The sequence below is a fragment of the Diaphorina citri genome, unplaced genomic scaffold (genome assembly GCF_000475195.1).
Source record: "Diaphorina citri unplaced genomic scaffold, Diaci psyllid genome assembly version 1.1 scaffold48, whole genome shotgun sequence".
Lineage (NCBI taxonomy): Eukaryota > Metazoa > Arthropoda > Insecta > Hemiptera > Psyllidae > Diaphorina > Diaphorina citri.
This window is the reverse complement of record NW_007377485.1, coordinates 196,887-215,219: the sequence shown is the minus strand read 5'-3', so window position 1 is coordinate 215,219 and position 18,333 is coordinate 196,887. Positions and strand designations below refer to the sequence as shown.

At 35.9% G+C, this 18,333-nt stretch overlaps 1 protein-coding gene across 1 annotated transcript in view; it reads left to right on the top strand.

Moving 5' to 3' along the window:
• Positions 1-18,109, top strand: part of LOC113469879 (disks large 1 tumor suppressor protein-like) — a 104,085-nt gene extending 85,976 nt beyond the window's left edge. Inside the window, exon 3 of the mRNA XM_026827883.1 lies at positions 17,208-18,109. Coding sequence (XP_026683684.1) covers positions 17,208-17,266 — 59 coding nt within the window. The 3' untranslated portion in view covers positions 17,267-18,109. The remainder of the gene's footprint in view (positions 1-17,207) is intronic.
• The last annotated feature ends 224 nt before the right edge of the window (positions 18,110-18,333 follow it).

The following is an 18,333-nucleotide window of genomic DNA, read 5'->3' as shown; positions in this document are numbered from 1 at the left end:
AAAACAAAAAAGTGCCAATGCAAATGGAACAGTAAAGTACCGAAATTTTGTATTGTTTCCGCTATCGAGGTAACATTTCTATTATCAAAATAACTGTCGTGTATTTCAAATTGTGAAAACAATACGTCAGTCAATACCGGGACCCCCCAGACCTGTCGGGGGTAGAAAGGGCGCAAATGAAATATTGCTATTGACTCTCCGAAAGCAATAAATTACTCTGGTTACGTTGTATACAGGGTGTCCAAATGTGAGTGACATTTTTTTCCCGTGAAATTTAAATAATTAACTTTGTCTATGGGTATTACGTTCTGGTCCTTCCTTCCTGCTGCTTATAAGAGTTATTTTAACGAATTATCTATAATTTTTGGTACCCAACCCCAATGCACTTTTACTTAATCTTTACTCCCTCCCATCCCGTATTATAACTCCATCCGAGGTTGAGCATGGGGAGAGGTTTGTGTAACGCCCCCCACACTCAAATTCTTTTCAATTATATTCCTCTTGCCGTCAATTCAAAACTAATATCCTGACATTGTGCACAGAAATACGTTATTACCGTTGCGTTGTAATCATTTCAACTTTCTTACTTACTTCTCAACACAGAAAGAAGTTCTTCTTGCACACAACTTCGGTGTACTCGATGCACTAGACAAGCTCCTTTTTAGCATGGAGATGTATGTGCAATAAATTCCTTTTGACGTATTTCTTAACCGTATTACGTATATCCCCCGAAGTATCAAAGGAAAATAAATTGCTAGTTGTTGACCTGGATGTATCAATTTTACCGCATGTGCGAGCTACCCGAAGAGTTTTGCATATAAGGTACCTATTACACTTGGTGTGGATAATATACCTGCAATACAGTCTGCGCATCACGAACACACGTTTCCTTCTTGCAGATACTTGGAGAAATTTCTGATTTTCCTTATGTCTTGTTTGGTTTCTAATGTAGCAAAATTTCATTATGTTTGTCTGTTTGTCAAGGTGTTTTTAGCTCCCACATATCAACATACGTGACATGATGGGAAACATACTTCAAGTATTGCGGTCGGTTTGCTTACTGGTAGATAATGTAGATATCTTGAGGAAGACTTGAGAGGGATGGAGAAGGGAGGAAGCATTAAATTAGGAGAAATTAGGGTGAAGACAATCAGGAAAACGGTCGAAAGACATTATAAACAATTCTACCAAGTTTTTATACCGCGAACAGAAAACTTGATATGGTTATTAAGCGTGTTTTGTACTAGTAGTCGAGGAAATATTTAGTTATTTGTGTTCCTTGTTGTCCCTATATTTTTTGTTATGCAAATTTCTCTTTCTCTCCTTTCTTCGCATTAACCTGTTGCATTTGAACCCTTAAGCTCAGTGCAAAATGTATCCTTGAGTAAGAATATGGAGCTGGCCAAATCTTCATAAAACACCCTGTGTACCTAGTTGAGACGTCATGCCGTTTCTCCACGTTAGCTTCATTTTCTAGCCGTCTTTACGACACAAAACACTCCGGGTGCAACGGAAAAGTCGGTCCCTGTATTATGTCTTGTTTGGTTTCTAATGTAGCAAAATTTCATTATGTTTGTCTGTTTGTCAAGGTGTTTTTAGCTCCCACATATCAACATACTTGACATGATGGGAAACATACTTCAAGTATTGCGGTCGGTTTGCTTACTGGTAGATAATGTACCTAGATATCCCCTTTGAAATGTAATGTGTTTTCGTTCCATTTTTGTCGCACCTGTTAGGTAGTAACACCCCTTTCGTTTAGTCTTTTTTTTTTTTTTTTCATTCTGACGTCTTTCTTTTTCATTCCTTCTGGGAATTTCCTTTTCACAGTTTTTACATTCTTTACTCAGGGTTTTCACTTGAGTCAAGCGCACAATAACAAAGGTGTAGAAGAACAGGAACACGAGATAATGGCAAATTTAACCCATTCATTGCCTCGGACTTATAGATTATTCTTTTACATGTGTACTCTCTATCACGCCACTCTAGAGCATACTAAATGAACATGAACAGTTGTAACTACTTCTTTTTCTGGAAAAATTGTAACTTCTTCTTTTTTTTTCACTCCAATTTATTAAAATACTCATTACAATAAGATGACGCTGTATATTAAACTGACGTGTGAAAACTGTGACGTTGACGTGTGCAATTCGGCAACTAAAATGTTAAAAGGAAATCTAGAACAAGGAAACAACGTACTGAAAGACAAAGGAAGAGAAAGTTTGTCTTTTGTGCTCATTTCCTCATTAAAGAAAATTCTCCGAACACAGTAGAGGCGTAGAAAAGAAATATAGCCAGAGAATGTGGTGGAAAATTGGAAAAGACAGTGGTGAGAAGGAGCTCGAAGGGAGGAAGTTATTAAAGAAGGAAATAACAAAAGAATAAGTGAGATTGAGAAATAAATTTTGCTTCCGAAGAACAAGGAATGGATAATAAAGCCACAACAGCCACAACACACAGACGAAAAAAATTATCGCTATCTGAAATGAAATGAGGTTCGCAGTCAAAACAAGAAAAGTTAAATATCCAAAACAATGTGAAATTAAACACATTGAGAAAGGTACAAGGCATCATCCTACGTGCCATGTAATGAAAAGACGTGCGATATATCTGTACCATGAAAACTTCTGAAATATCTCAGTAGAAATACAATTAGGTACTGGAAATGAGATTGTACCTACATGAACAATATTCTTTATCTATTCTCTGGTACAACCTTTATCTACGCCAAGTATGTAAGTGGGTCAAAGTCCAGAGGGAAAAGGACTTAGTAGAGCTTAGATCTAAAATAAGATTTGAGAAATAGAAGATCTATCTATCTAAGTTTTAAAAATAGAAAAGTCTTGATTGTTAAGTGTGGAAGAAGAAGACAAAATTTAGAGTTGATGAGCAAGGATGACCAGGATTCCTAATACTGGACATTGCGTTTACTCGAACCTTTCCTGTAGATATCTATCTAATAATTTAAAACGTTCCATAAATATTAGAAACTTGAATTGAATTCCCTGTGCGTTTCTAATGCCCTAAGCATGACCTCCTATACCCTTGATTAAACTTTGTATACTTTTCTTTTGTTATTCTTGTTTCAACTTGGATATTCATCCACATTATTGTATAAATTTGTCCTCGGGTTCTATTGCATCGATCCTGGCGCTATAACATCTGTCTTTCACATTGTACCTTCTTTGTCGGAAACATTATCCGACATTTGATACCTCTTTATTTTTAATTTTTGTCATACTCGATCCACTTTATTCATTACATCTACAAGGACAAAGTAATCATAGAATACCATTTACATGTAATTCAATTCAATTGCTGGGAGAAAGAATTGTGTAACACATTGGCACCACTCACAGGTTCAAGGCACAGAGGAAAAGCTTGTGCGAAGAGTTTTTCATTTTAATATCTAATATGTGTAGGTATAAGATTTTAATCCCATTACCAGCTAAAAAGTTCTTCCTTTACCAATATTCAGAAAAATTTCCCAAGTAGAAAATCGAAAGGAGTTTCCAATAGATGGGTGCTTATAGATACAAGGGGAGTTTATGAAATGGAAAGCGGGATAAGGGCTTAAAAGCTTGAAACCGAAAAATTGTCTTTGTTTCCCATCAGAAATTTTTTCTTTTTAACTTGTTTTCGTATTTTGTGTTCCTTCTTAACTTGTTAGAACGTGAGGAAAAGTAAGAAAAGAGAGAGAGGTTGAAAGCTGGAGCCTCACTTGGAAAAAATTGTATAACGCTAAATATACGAAATCACATAATCACAAGTATGATGATTATTATTATTGAAGTGCGTTAGCAAAAGTGTTACTTAGGCACCTAAAGTTCTCGACTCTCAACTGTGAACTACAGTGTTACTAAAATAAATGATCAGTGCCTGTTAGTGAGATTTCTTTTTTATCTGGGGTATTTTATCGAGAGCATTAGGTCTCACCAGTGTTGCTGAAATAAATGACGGCTACATGTGCGAAAGAAATATACGTATTTCATGCTGACCTCTCTAAACCCTCCCTTCGTTTTCAAGGGTCGAACCCCTTCTCTGATCGGAGGGACTCTCCTCTCTACACCCTGGTTTCAGCCCCTCTCTCGCATACTCAGCTCCCGTAGTGTGCCTTGTACGAGTACATTGACCTTTTTTTTTTGCTCTCGACTGGAACATATTTTGGATTTCACACAGATTTCTTCAATCACCATCATATGAAGTTATAAAGAAAAAGCATTACCCTTTCTGAGATTGCAATGAGAGATATTTTGAACATTAATGCCAAATGGTAGAGATTGTCTTTTCGCTCTTTCGTCATTGGTATCTAATGGCTTTTCGAGGTTTTCCTAATAATCTCCTCTTTATTTTATTTTTATTATTATTATTTCGACACACAAGAAAAGAAACAGTACAGCTAAAAATAAGAGAAAATATTATAGAAAATAGGGAAGGGTGGAATAGGAAGGACAAAACCTAGAGGGAGGCAAAAAAGCATCCTGGAATTATCCTTCCCCTGTGTGCTCGGAACTAGAATATTACCATGTGATGTGACATGTAGGGAGTTATTCGCAGGGTTACTTCTGCGAAGTCACCTACTTGTTCTTTTATGAATAATATATTAAATGTCACATAATTTTATGAGCATTATGTTTTTAGTACAGGATGGATCCCTTCCCCTGTGTGCTCGGAACTAGAATATTACCATGTGATGTGACATGTAGGGAGTTATTCGCAGGGTTACTTCTGCGAAGTCACCTTCTTGTTCTTTTATGAATAATATATTAAATGTCACATAATTTTATGAGCATTATGTTTTTAGTACAGGATCGATCAGAGGGAACCTTCTAGCCACTTAGGGAAAGAGATGAGAGGAAGGCCAAAACTGAGGTGAAGAGATAACGTTGAGGAAGACTTGAGAGGGATGGAGAAGGGAGGAAGCATTAAATTAGGAGAAATTAGGGTGAAGACAATCAGGAAAACGGTCGAAAGATTTCTCACGAGTACAGGATGTTATAGGCAATGTCTGATGTAAAGTGTTCTATGGAAGGCATACTCGAAAGTCAACAAATAGAAGAAAACTTTGTTGAAAGATCCACTTGTACCAGTGGATTCAAAGTTCTCCAACTTCAATTAAACGATTATAGCTATCATCAGATATTCACTATGTATGAACGATCCCTTCTGAGTCCACATTCGCCTAACAGTTCGTCGGAATTATTTTTCAACAAACACAGACAGTTACCTACCGCAGATCGGATATTTGTACCCACCTTATGAACAATTCCAATTCATTCGATCGAAATCGAAATTGTTATTGAAGTATTTGTAGAGTATTACTGTGTGTACTATACATTTGATATGCGAATGTTATACGCTGTGTCAATAAATTTCTTTAAAAGGGAAGGGAGAGGAATGAGAACACCAAATGTTGGTTTCATAATACTCGAAAAGTTATCAGAGTTGATGGTACTTTTTGTTGGAATTGTTTTATATTGGTTGTGAAACTTTCAGCAATACGTAATCGAACATTAAAAAAAGGGGAGGAAATAAAACGTAAGCATGTTCAATTTTATGTGAATTGCATCCTTCCGTTTATCCTCTGACCTTTAAACCAATCTGTGCATTCCATTTTTAAGGGATCCATTTATTCATTAGCTGAACACCAAAGCTCTGAGAAATGGGAATAACAATACGAGACGTATGTACATGTAATATTGTAATAGTGAGCATAATTCAAGAGAAGTTTTGAAAATATGAGAGAACTCTACAAAGTAAAAATTCAAAATCCATGACTCATGGCGACGCGACGTTACATTTCAGAAATCTTGTTACAATATTTTGTTTCTCACACCAAAATGGAAGCAATGAAGACCATTTTTCTCGCAATATATGAGCTTTTAAAATACCCATCATACAAGAAGTTTTCCTGTGTGTATCACAATGGAGATAATGCTCAACTTCTGCCTCAGGAAACTTTAGGATCTGAGTTTCCTTTTAAAAGCTTTCTGACAACGTGACAACATGACCGTATTGACTCCATCAAAAATAGGACATGTTTGCGTTTCCAATTTTCATGGTAGGTAATCATAATCATATTGTATTACACTTTCAGAATCACTTATGACATAAAATTTGATAGTGAATATTATTTTTTCAGCAGGTTCCGAGTATGTCTAGTTGTCAAGTATGGTAGAATTTTGATACATCCAGTATTTCGTTGTATACTTAGCTCGTGGTTATACCTAGACCTACTCAGACAAATCTCATTTCACCACAAGTCTATACTGTAAAGGTTGTAATGACAAAACTTGGCATACAGTGTATTTTTTATGAAAAATATTCTATATTATACGTTAACGTTCCGTTACGAAAATGCATCTGGTTATAGGTACGAAATGTATGTACTATAAGTTCTTTTCCCTGTATTACGTCAAGCTACAAGTTGGTGTATTTGACAGAGGATTTAGCAAAAGAGTAGGGAGTGAGAATGATTTTCTCAAGTGAAATACTGTTTTTATTCCATGGGATCACAATTTTCCATCGAGAGAGGAATAGAAGAGCAAACAGATTGTCTTTCAATATCTCGTTACTCTCTTTTTGCCATATTTTGTAAACGTGAATTCGGAGATGAAAAATTATTTTGAAATGGGGCTCTTCGTCCAATCTTGGAATGGTTTTAAATTTTTTCATGGATCACATGGTTCAAATAGATTGGGAATTTATTTCAACCGTCTTGATCCTTAAAAGTCCTATATTTTCATTTCCGCCTTGCTCAATTATTGGAGGATACCTATTCTGCCTCCTTAATTTTCAATTCAAAAAGAAAATCTCGTTTTTTTTCGAGAAATCTTGGTCTTTTCTTCTAGTAAGCCACAATTTCATTGCAGGTAGAATTTCACTTGGATAGAAAGTTCGAGAACACCTTTTTGCTTTTTCCTGAGTCAGGTCAATAATGATGGTTCATTGTTTACTAGCGCACTAGAGAGTTAAAATTATAATCATACAGACTTGTACTCTAAATGAGTACGGTAAAAAGAAAAAAAAAGTCGGTGAAAATGTAATTGAATGTGAAAAGGGGATTAGTCCACTTTTTATAATGGCCCCCAGGGGCCTTATTCCTAAACCAAATTTTAAAGTTTTCAATGGAAAATGACCACAAAGAAGTCTTTGAGAACGTATATTTATGTGATTTGTTTTAGTCCACTAGTTTCCATACAGAAGAGTTTTTTGCCTCTCCTGAAAAATTACATTTTTGGACTTCAGTTACTTAATTGAATTAGCAACGGATAAAAAAATTAACTGAACATCTCGAAGTACTCGTAGGGATATTCCGCTCTGTAACCTTGTTTGTTATTAGTTATTAGCTATCCAATATACATTTCATATTTTATTTTCGGAACAAGTTATTTGTTCTGTATGTAGAAAAGCAATAACTTTTTTTTTTATTCGGAAATGTTGGTTTGAAAATTTGGACCGATTGCAATACTTTCTCATTACCTTGTATAGGTTCCCTATACGTAAAGGTAATAGAAAGTAAAAAAAAAAAAGTTATTATAAAGAACGGAAAAATCAACGAATAAAAAAAACTGCTGCCGGGTCCAAAAAAAGTTGACTATTCCATGCCGGAAAAGAGGGTGGAGCTAAGAAAATATTGTTTGCTTTTTACTCTTAGTTAAAACATGATGGTAATATTATTTTCTTTCCAACTTTCTATTCAGAGCGGACCTTGAAGGCAAATTTCGAAAATTGTGAATATTATTACATGCTGAAAAAAGCTTGAAAAAAGTTTATTTTTCACGTTCATGGGCACGGGGCAATTTGTTGTTAAAATTTCTTTGGGTGAAGCCTTTTTTAACAAACAGACTGAAAGGGGTTGGGACTCCAACACCAACAAAGTCAGGTCAGAAAGGAAAGCTGAGAACTGTACGAGTATGTACTCAGAACACGTAGTCAGACACAATGTCTCCGAGAAAAGTGGGAGCAAGGTAAGAAAGATGGGTGGAGAGGGAAATGTGGATGAAAAAGTAGAAGAGAAAATGGAAAATAGTAAGAAGCAGAGCGGACCTTGAAGGCAAATTTCGAAAATTGTGAATATTATTACATGCTGAAAAAAGCTTGAAAAAAGTTTATTTTTCACGTTCACGGGCACGGGGCAATTTGTTGTTAAAATTTCTTTGGGTGAAGCCTTTTTTACTTTTTAACAAACAGACTGAAAGGGGTTCCCAGTAGCTCAGTGATAGAGAACGTTGGACTTGTAATCCGGAAGGCTGGGGTTCGACGTGAACATTGGTGACTAAAACTGATGTAAATACAGCTCTGAACTGTCTATCTCTATCCCAGTACTGAGTCAGGTCAGAAAGGAAAGCTGAGAACTGTACGAGTATGTACTCAGAACACGTAGTCAGACACAATGTCTCCGAGAAAAGTGGGAGCCAGGTAAGAAAGGTGGGTGGAGAGGGAAATGTGGATGAAAAAGTAGAAGAGAAAATGGAAAATAGTAAGAAGAAAAACAAGACGTAAGAAAAACAGGATAAGGTAGAGGAGACCTGGGTGAGTCAGGGTAGATGGAAAGTTTGCGTCCCAAATGGAACATGGGAAAATAATTTAGAGTCCTGTTTCTTTCTACTCGTGAATAAAATTGATAATTGGACTGCGCCACTGAGGGAGGTTACTTAAACCCCAGTTTGGTGTTGACTTTTAGCTCTGAAAAAATATCCTGGTAAAATGGTTTTCTGTGTACACTTCAGCACACAATTCTCTGGAGGCTAATAGCTCAAAGGTATAATGGTTACCAAACTGATCTAGTTTATTTATTGTTTGTTTTGTATTGTGTGCAGTTGTTCAATAGCTAGAGGCTCTCAGCTCATTGTGTACATAACCATTTTATTCATTCAACTAGCCTTCCTCTTATTCTATCCATCATGATTTTTTCCATATTAAGACTAGGTACCAACTTAGACAAGTTCAGGTTTCATGCCTTTTCGTTCCCTCACATGAAGAATAGAATAGAAAATATTTTAAAAGCCTGCTCGAATATTTTCTCGTACACACTTCTCTTTCGCTTAGGATATTGTCTACATTACTTTCGTTATCATGGAGACATTTTAGTTTCTTATAGATTTCTTTCAGTATACAATGGGCTTTACTCCCCATGGAGACATTCTAGTTAATACATCCAAGCCATTTTTTTCCATTTTAATCTCTTCTTTTCTAATAAAATTTCAATGCCAATACTAATAACCTTGACATTCCCTTTATTATTATTTTAGACTTGAAGACTTTCAAGGCCGAATTTAAAATAGGAAAAATCGACAGCAGAACTGACAGACCCTACCAGGAGAGGATAATCCTGGCCAATGTGCTAACCTTGTTTCAATGTTTCATAGGTCCTCAGTTGCAATTTTCTCTTTAACCACCAACAATTCCAACGAAATAGTCATAATGGTTGCTTACATCCGGACCGGATAGGTACCTTAAGAAAAGAACAAATGGTTCCATTTCTTGGTTTTCTCGGTTCTTTCGAAGTTAAATGAAAACTCATCTTGTACTACGCTGTTTTTGCATGTTCTTTTTTGTGCACTTTTTAAATACTTATCCCGTTCCGTGTACTAATTTTATTTTAAAATTATTTGTGGAGAAAAAAAATCCAAGGGAAATAATTTTGTTGCACAAAAAAGGAAAAAAAGAAGAAGACTCAGACTTAAATGGAAAAATGTGGATAGATACTTCTCTCTGCCCTGACTTAATTTTAATTAAAAAACCATGTAAAAAATCCAAGGGAAATAATTTTGTTGCACAAAAAAGGAAAAAAAGAAGAAGACTCAGACTTAAATGGAAAAATGTGGATAGATACTTTGCCCTGACTTAATTTTAATTAAAAAACCAGTGGAAGAGGGAGGAGGGAGAGAAAAAGTGAGTTCCTTGTTTCCAACGCATGGACTTGGAAAAGTTTTGTCTCTGGAGAGGAAATGAATGAGGAGGAGAAGTTTGAACAAGGTAAACTTGGTGGAGAAGTATAAAAAAGTAGGTAAAAAAGACAATAATTGAACTCGAGCGGCTGTAACAGATGTAAGCAGAATTATTTAGGACAACTTTTGCCTCCCTTTATACAAAAGTGAAATTGACTTGATTTACAAACACCGAAGTATGCTGGAGGTTAGCTTTCCTTTTCTCGGCAAGATATTCCACAAATATACGTAACATAATAGCATTGGAGTAATCGTAATGTTCAAATAATATGTGACAAACATAATACCTATATTATAGGTAATTAATCCAAATCCAACTTTACGCACGTGTTCCAGAAATTGAACATCAAACAAAATGAATACACACAGAAGAATGTAGTAGGTAATTAATCCAAATCCAACTTTACGCACGTGTTCCAGAAATTGAACATCAAACAAAATGAATACACACAGAAGAATGTAGGTAGTAACTTATTATTTTTGTAAAATTTGAACATAATATGCTCAGAAATTGGGAAACCCTCCATAGAATGAACAAAGTCAACCCCTGCTCTTCCCTCGGGGTCTTCAAAATTTGATGGGGAAACATGGAAGACAATGTAACTTTCGAACATTATAAAACTTGATTTTCGTATCCTTCATTCTGCTTTCTTGCCTCTCGGATTGCCTTGACCTTTGAAATGTAATGTGTTTTCGTTCCATTTTTGTCGCACCTGTTAGGTAGTAACACCCCTTTCGTTTAGTCATTGGGTTAGCAGATTTGGTGTACCCCTTGAACTTCATTCCGACCAAGGGAGGAACTTCGAATCCCAAGTTTTCCAAGAAGTCTGCTCAATTCTTGGGATCAAGAAAACCAGGACCACCCCCCTACACCCTCAATCCGACGGGATGGTCGAGCGATTCAACCGTACGTCCTCCAAGTGAAGGCATCGCAAAATAAGAAGTGATGGCCTTTGATGACGTCAAATATGTAGAGAGAAAATTTTCTGTTTCTTTGTAACGCAAACTTGTAAATATCCCGATTTTGAAAATTTGGACCGATTGCAATACTTTCATTACTAGTATAGCTCCGCTATACTGTAGTAATAGAAAGTAAAAAGGAGAAAAAAAGTTGAAACATCCAATGCTTAACTACAAAGAAATAAATCCAAAACCTAACCATTGATTTATAGTTAAAGATACTTTGTATTTCTATCACCAGATTTTTCGTTTTTTTCTATTTTCCTCATAAATTGGGCCGAATTTCAGTCCAAAATTCTCCAGCTATACATTGCTGAAATATTATCCTGGCAGCTGGTCGTCAGTTGAGTAAAAAGTAGATGAATCGCTGAGTGTAAAAAGGGGATTAGTCACATATTTTCGAATTTCACTTTTTTACAGTTTTAGATTCCTGATGGGTAGACGGTTTGTTTAATGTAAAAATGGAAGTTGTCCGACAAACCCAACTTGTCAATTTTGGCTAAAAAATTAACTGAACATCTCGGAGTACTCGTAGGGATATTCCGCTCTGTAACCTTGTTTGTTATTAGTTATTAGCTATCCAATATTGTACATTTCATATTTTATTTTCGGAACAAGTTATTTGTTCTGTATGTAGAAAAGCAATAACTTTTTTACTTTTTTTTTATTCGGAAATGTTGAAAAAAAATCTGGTGTGAACATCACACGACTTTCTATTACATTTGCAGAATACGTAGGTATTTGAAAAGTAATAGAAAATAAAAGAAAAATGTAATAAAAGGGAAATTTGTTGACACAGGGGAGTATCGAACCCGCAACTTCTCAAATGTAAGTCAGAGAGTGCTAAAAGTAGCACCATTCGATTCCGCGTGAAAAATCACATGGGATCAACTATTCACATGCTTATTTGGTAACGGTTCACAAATAAAAGGGAATTTGTTGACACAGGGGAGTATCGAACCCGCAACTTCTCAAATGTAAGTCAGAGAGTGCTAAAAGTAGCACCATTCGATTCCCCGTGAAAAATCACATGGGATTAACTATTCACTTGCTCATTTGGTAACGGTTCACGAATAAAAGGGAAATTTGTCGACACAGGGAAGTATCGAAACCGCAACTTCTCAACCGTAAGTCAGACAGTACTAAAAGTAACACCATTCGATTCGGCGTGAAAAATCACATTGACTAGAGTATTCACATCCGAATGACCAAATGTTTTCGATATCTCTTACCGTTTATACGAAATAAGGGTTAAGCAACAATCACTTTGGTTAATATCAGGATGGGTGACTATCAGATTTTTACCAAATTGTTACAGTCGCGTCCTTGGAACATATACGGGGATAGCATACCAAAGTTCATCGCTTTACGACAAACCGTTCTGAGATATTTTGCTTCACAACCTTTTCAACATTTTCCACGAAATGAGGGGGTTGAAGCAAGCAATTACTTGTTGAAGTATCGTGGATGGGGGTGATTATGTGCCGGATTTTTAGCCAAATTGTTACAGTCGTGCCTTCGTACTCATATTCCGGGGATAGCATTACCAAATTTCATTTCTCTCTACGAGCAAACCGTTTCTTGTAGATTATTCTTCACAATACTTCTCTTGACTTTTCCCATTATAAGTCCTAATCTTTACATAATACTTTCGTGTCTTGCTGGTATCCGTATCTTACGTACGTACGTAACGTACAGACCATGGGGCCAAAAAACCACTTTTTTGGAATCAGGGGACCGCCAAAACGAATATTCCACCATCCATTTCCCGATTTTGGAAATTTGGGAACCCGATTGCCAATACTTTCATCATTACTCAGTATAGGCTCCCTATAGTAACATGTGTAATAGAAAGTAAGAAGGAGAAAAAAAGTTAATAACATAGAACGGCTTAATACAACGAATAAATCAGAAAACCCTGCCGGGTCCATAAAAGTGTGATATTCAATGCCGGAAACAGGGGTTGGAGCTAAGACAATAGATTCCTTTCGCTTTTTACTCTATTAATACATGATGCGTAATATTTGTCTTTCCAACTTTCTATTCACAGCGGAATTCTGACAGGCAATACATTGCGAAAAATTGTGAATATTCTTACATGCTGAAAAAAGGTCGAATCAGTTGTAGTTATCACGTTCACGGCATGAGTCGATCTGTTGTTAAAAATATCTTGGTGCGTCACGATGCCTTTTTTACTTTTTAACAACAGACTGAAAGGGGTTTCCCAGTAGCTCAGTGGATAGAGAACGTTGGGACTTTGTATTCGGAAGCTGGGGTTACACTGAACACTGGTGACTAAAACCATGATGTAAATGACAGCTCTGAACTGTCTATCTGAACATATCCCAGTACTGACATAATACAGATACTTCTCCTCTGTGACTTCATATAGTATGGATGTATTTCTTCTGTTCTGCATATTGCATAAACAAACAGGTTTATTTTAGGCGCTCATAAGATTTCATTTTCTGTATGTAGAAAGATGCTAACATCCCTAGGGTGACCATATTTTTTTGGTCCAAAGCGGGACGCCAGTCCTTTTTGGACGAAGAGGGCGGGGGGTGAGGTACAAACATATTTTATACCCACCTGGTTATATACCCACTTAACTAGGTAGGTATAAACATAAATACATAATATTTTGATACATAATATTGTACAATATTGAAATCGTAAAATGGATTTTTTCCCGAGCTCATTGCTCTCAATGATAATATTAGGTTCGGACCAGCTAAAGCGGGACAATATCGGGACTTTGGGCGAAAGCGGGACATTTTAGCGTCCCCAGAGGATTTCTCGGGACAGCGGGACCAGAGGCTCCAAAGCGGGACTGTCCCGCCGAAAGCGGGACGTATGGTCAGCCTATCCATCCCCCATTAATTAATTTATTAGCCAGTTAACAGTTAAGGCGTTATGGCTGCATTAACCATTATTGTTCTCCACGTGATGCAAACAATAACAGGTATGCACAATACCAGCTACATATGCACAGTATAAAATTTAACTCCCTGTTTTTATTGCTTTCTGAGTCGGTAGAATAAATTTGAAAATGATGTTTCTGAGAGCAGGGAAAAAAGTTTCATCACATGAAAAAGTGCTTTAGGGAAATATTTAAGCATTTTCATACAGTTAAATGTAAGAAGATTAGCTGCATTAGTTGCTTCCTCATGAAATTTGAAAAAGAACTGGAACAAATCAGCTAAGTGAAGTTCTTACACACAATCTCATGAGTTCCCTAGTTCAATCTAAACTGAGGTTTTCAAAATAAATGTTGAATATCCTAACGTCAACAAGCAACTTCCCAAGGGGGTGGAACTATGTGCTATTCCTGGTACACCTCCTGATTACGTGGGGTAATAATTATGTTCCGCTTATACCTAATTCTGTTAATTCGAAATATAAGCATTCTCTTTATTTTTGTAATGTTCGAATTCACTTATGATAATTGCATTGGCAGATTTACGACTCCATATATTTTGTTTAATAATGTCCCAAATTCTCAATTATTTGTGGTTTGGCCTACCCGTTGGAGGTGTTTCTAATTTATATCCATAGTTCATTTTAACAGCGATTTAATTTGCCACTCATTCTTTAGGTGGAGGGAAAAAGGTGAAAATTTAACATGGAACTTTCCAGTTTGCAAAACCACTTAAATACTAGGCAGGCATGCAAACGTCAAGAGCTTAGTGCCACGGTCGCCTGACTTCCATCAGCATTAGATAAATTTATCGCGAAAAATAATTAAAAATAAAATATTGTGAAAACTAAAAAAATATTTTTCCATTCTATCATATATTTTCGCAAAATATTAGTAGGACAAGGAAAGCAAAAAGGAGGAGTTATACATTATATGACGCAAAGAGTGAAAGAGGGAAGAGACAGGGAGGGAAGAGATTTATACAGGACACAAATGTATGAATAGGACTAAAGTTACATAAAACACATGTAGGTAATATTGTATGGGATAATATTATCCCAAAGTCAGCTTGGTGGGGAGGGGGAAAGCTGCAGCTTTTAATCTTCAGGACTGACAGAGAAAATTAATGGGACTGATTTTTCTTTTATTTATGATAAAAGAGTGTACTTTATGAAACACTGATAAAACACGTGTTAAAAAGAGAAGGGGGGGGGGGAGGAGGAATGAAATGGGTGCTAAATAATATCTACCTCCCAGTAAAAAAAAGTACTTATACGTACCTAGTACCTACCTAATTCATGTTGCATCATATATGTAGGTATCTAGTATCTACATAAATAAATGAAAATTAGAAATGTATCTTTTTATTAAGGTAATAGAAAGTAGAGAGTATAAGAAAACTAATGTAGGTCATCCCTTCTCTGTCTATTTTCCATCCCAGTCCCCCCTTTATCTTAAGAAGACGGAAAGATTTTAAAGACAAAAAAGTAAAAAATTACTTGGGGGCAGATTTTAGATTTTTGTGTGAATGAAATAATGTTTCTTTAATTTTAATTCTAAGCAACAAAACAAGACAGAAAAAAACGAAGGAAAATAATGAGTGAGCGAGAGGGATAGAGGGAGATAGATATTGGTGTTTATTTGTACATCATGTATTGCTCGAAGAGGACTAAAAAGTCCCTTTTCCAAGGCAGTAGGTTACTAGGTCCTATTGTTGTAGTCAAATTCTCAAATAATGTTTATAATATTCCATAGCTCGCCTGGGATGTTGATAAAATTCCGCCCTCTTGGAAATTTTTACTCAAATAATTTAATCATGTATATCGAGAAAATGTAAAGTTGGTATATTAATGGGTATTATTTAATTCTCAAATAATGTTTATAATATTCCATAGCTCGCCTGGGATGTTGATAAAATTCCGCCCTCTTGGAAATTTTTACTCAAATAATTTCATCATGCATATCGAGAAAATGTAAAGTTGGTATATAATGGGTATTATTTGCGTAGAACTTTCTGTGGTTATCGCATACTGTTTGCTGATCCCTGACCTCACGAGCTTATAAAAGTCAATATAGGATGATTAAGAAGGGAGAGTGCACATTTTCTATTGGTCATGAAAATTCAGCACTTACGTAGAACTTTCTGTGGTTATCGCATACTGTTTGCTGATCCCTGACCTCACGAGCTTATAAAAGTCAATATAGGATGATTAAGAAAGGAGAGTGCACATTTTCTATTGGTCATAAAAATTCAGCATAGAAGCTGTAAGTTTTCCAGTGAACAAAATACACAATACACATCGTTTGAGCAACGAGCAATATTAATATTCCTTACAAAAATGCAACAGAAAAACTGCTGTGCAAGTGCAAATATTCCACCGAAAGTCTCATTCCAAAAAAGAGGAGGGGGTAAAAAAGGTACAGAGTTCTGGCAATTTTCCAGGAAGAAATTTTCTTGGAGGAGTCTATATTGTAACGCGATATATTAAATCGACAGCTTTATGCGGTATACAGCTTGATCGACGGCTTAATTTAATATTGTGCTGGCGCCCCCTAGGTGGCATTTTCAATCTGTGTTGACTGTATCAGCATATTTCTAATGTCGTCTCTCCGATGTCATGTCGTTTTTTCTCTTCGTAAAGCAGAAGGGTTTCCTTCGTCTTATTTTCTTCATTGGAATCTTTTTCTTATTGAGTTGATAGAGAAGCAAGAAATGGAATTTCCATGGATATACTCTCGTTCATATTAAAGTAAACTCTTGGCGCTTAACTATCGAGCTCAAAATTTATTGAACTATTGAAAATTTTGGTGGACGTCATTGTACATACATTTATTATGTACATAATAATTATGACAGCTCATAAGGCTAGGCTGCTCCCAGCTAAGTTCTAACTTATACCTCAAAATAATCTATTTTACATTAAAACTCGAGTTTTATTATCAGTTCTTATGTTTTGTTTTGCGTCTCTTACTTCACCATCAGTTTTAATTTTGTGTATTTATTTTTTCTGTTGTTCTAGGTAAGATCCAGTCGAATTAAAAAACGAATGAAGAAATAGCACTAGTGGCGTGTAAGTACAACGTGGATCTCTGCCACTGGAATCTATTTAAAACGTGTGAATTTCATAATAATTAAGTATTTAAAATTTATTAACAAATATTTTTCACTTGATGGGAAATTTATTCCCCGGTTGTGGTCACTTAAAACATCCCTCTGATACAATCTGTCCAAAATCCCCATAATTAAAAGGCCGCCTATAGGGTCATCAATATTGGCTACATCGTTGTTAATTTTCAATGGAATTATTTCTCGCCATCAATCAGAGGTTATAGTCTGCTCATGACATTTACTCCCCTATCCCCATCCTTCCTTTCAGTGAATAATCGACGCTTCCAAACGAATGTTCTCAAAATGTCCCTCGACGAGTTACTGTGAAGAGTGTCTGTCTCTGTGTGTAACTCTTTGCTTCTGCACCGAGTCCTGATTCAAAATGGAGGCATCTCAAACACATGGTGAAAAAGCCATAAATTTTGACTCAGAGACCTAATGAATGGAAAATAATCTTCATTTATTTGTACAGTGATTATATCCATCGAAAAATAATATTGGTCGGCACGGTCGATACCTATAATAAATTGGATGACCAGACATCCAGACAACATTTAGGGCAACTATCAATCCATGGGTCACGTCGGTATGGATGAAGGCATTTGTCTTTTCCGTCAGTCCACGTATTTCTCGCATTAGAATTCGACGTGTACAATGAAAAGCAATAAACCTGTCAATTATGCTATTTATTTAGCATTTAATTATCTCTGATATATGGGATATTCAATGTTGCCCTAGTCTGAGTCTGGATTTGGAGTCTGTGGAGACAAAGAATGAAGGGACATCAATTGGATCTATCACATTCCTGATAGGTTCTCAAATTTATATGGAGATAGAAATAAGGGGGGGGGGATCGGTAACAGTAAAACTTAACACAAACCTATTACTCGCACTTGCAAAATCAAAACTAAAAAGAGCACATCCACCAGTGAATGGACATTTTGTACGAGTACTTGAGTACCAATTTGTCTTCTCTCTTTCCTTTTCCTTTTTCCTATCTTTTTACTTGAGTACCTTAGTCGAATGAGAACATTCTCTGTTATTAGAAATCGAGTTATTTATTTTCCTACCAATGCTGAATGGATTTTGCAAACATTAAGTGTGACTTTTTCCTTTCCTTATCCTATTATTATCGTATCTTTATTACAATCGTTTACAGTCTGCTTCATACGAGTCCCAAGTCTAGTAGATTGTAGAACATGGAGTTCGTACTCTATAGTGTTTTCATTCACGAGTTTAAGTTGAGAGCGATGAAAATAAAACGTTTTTATTATTATTATTATTATTATTATTATTATTTTTCTATAGAACACTCTCTCCCAAACACAAAGTGCAAGTTATAAACTCAAGTAGCACTTCAAGTGAATTATGTGCAGTGTTAAAAAGAAACTTTG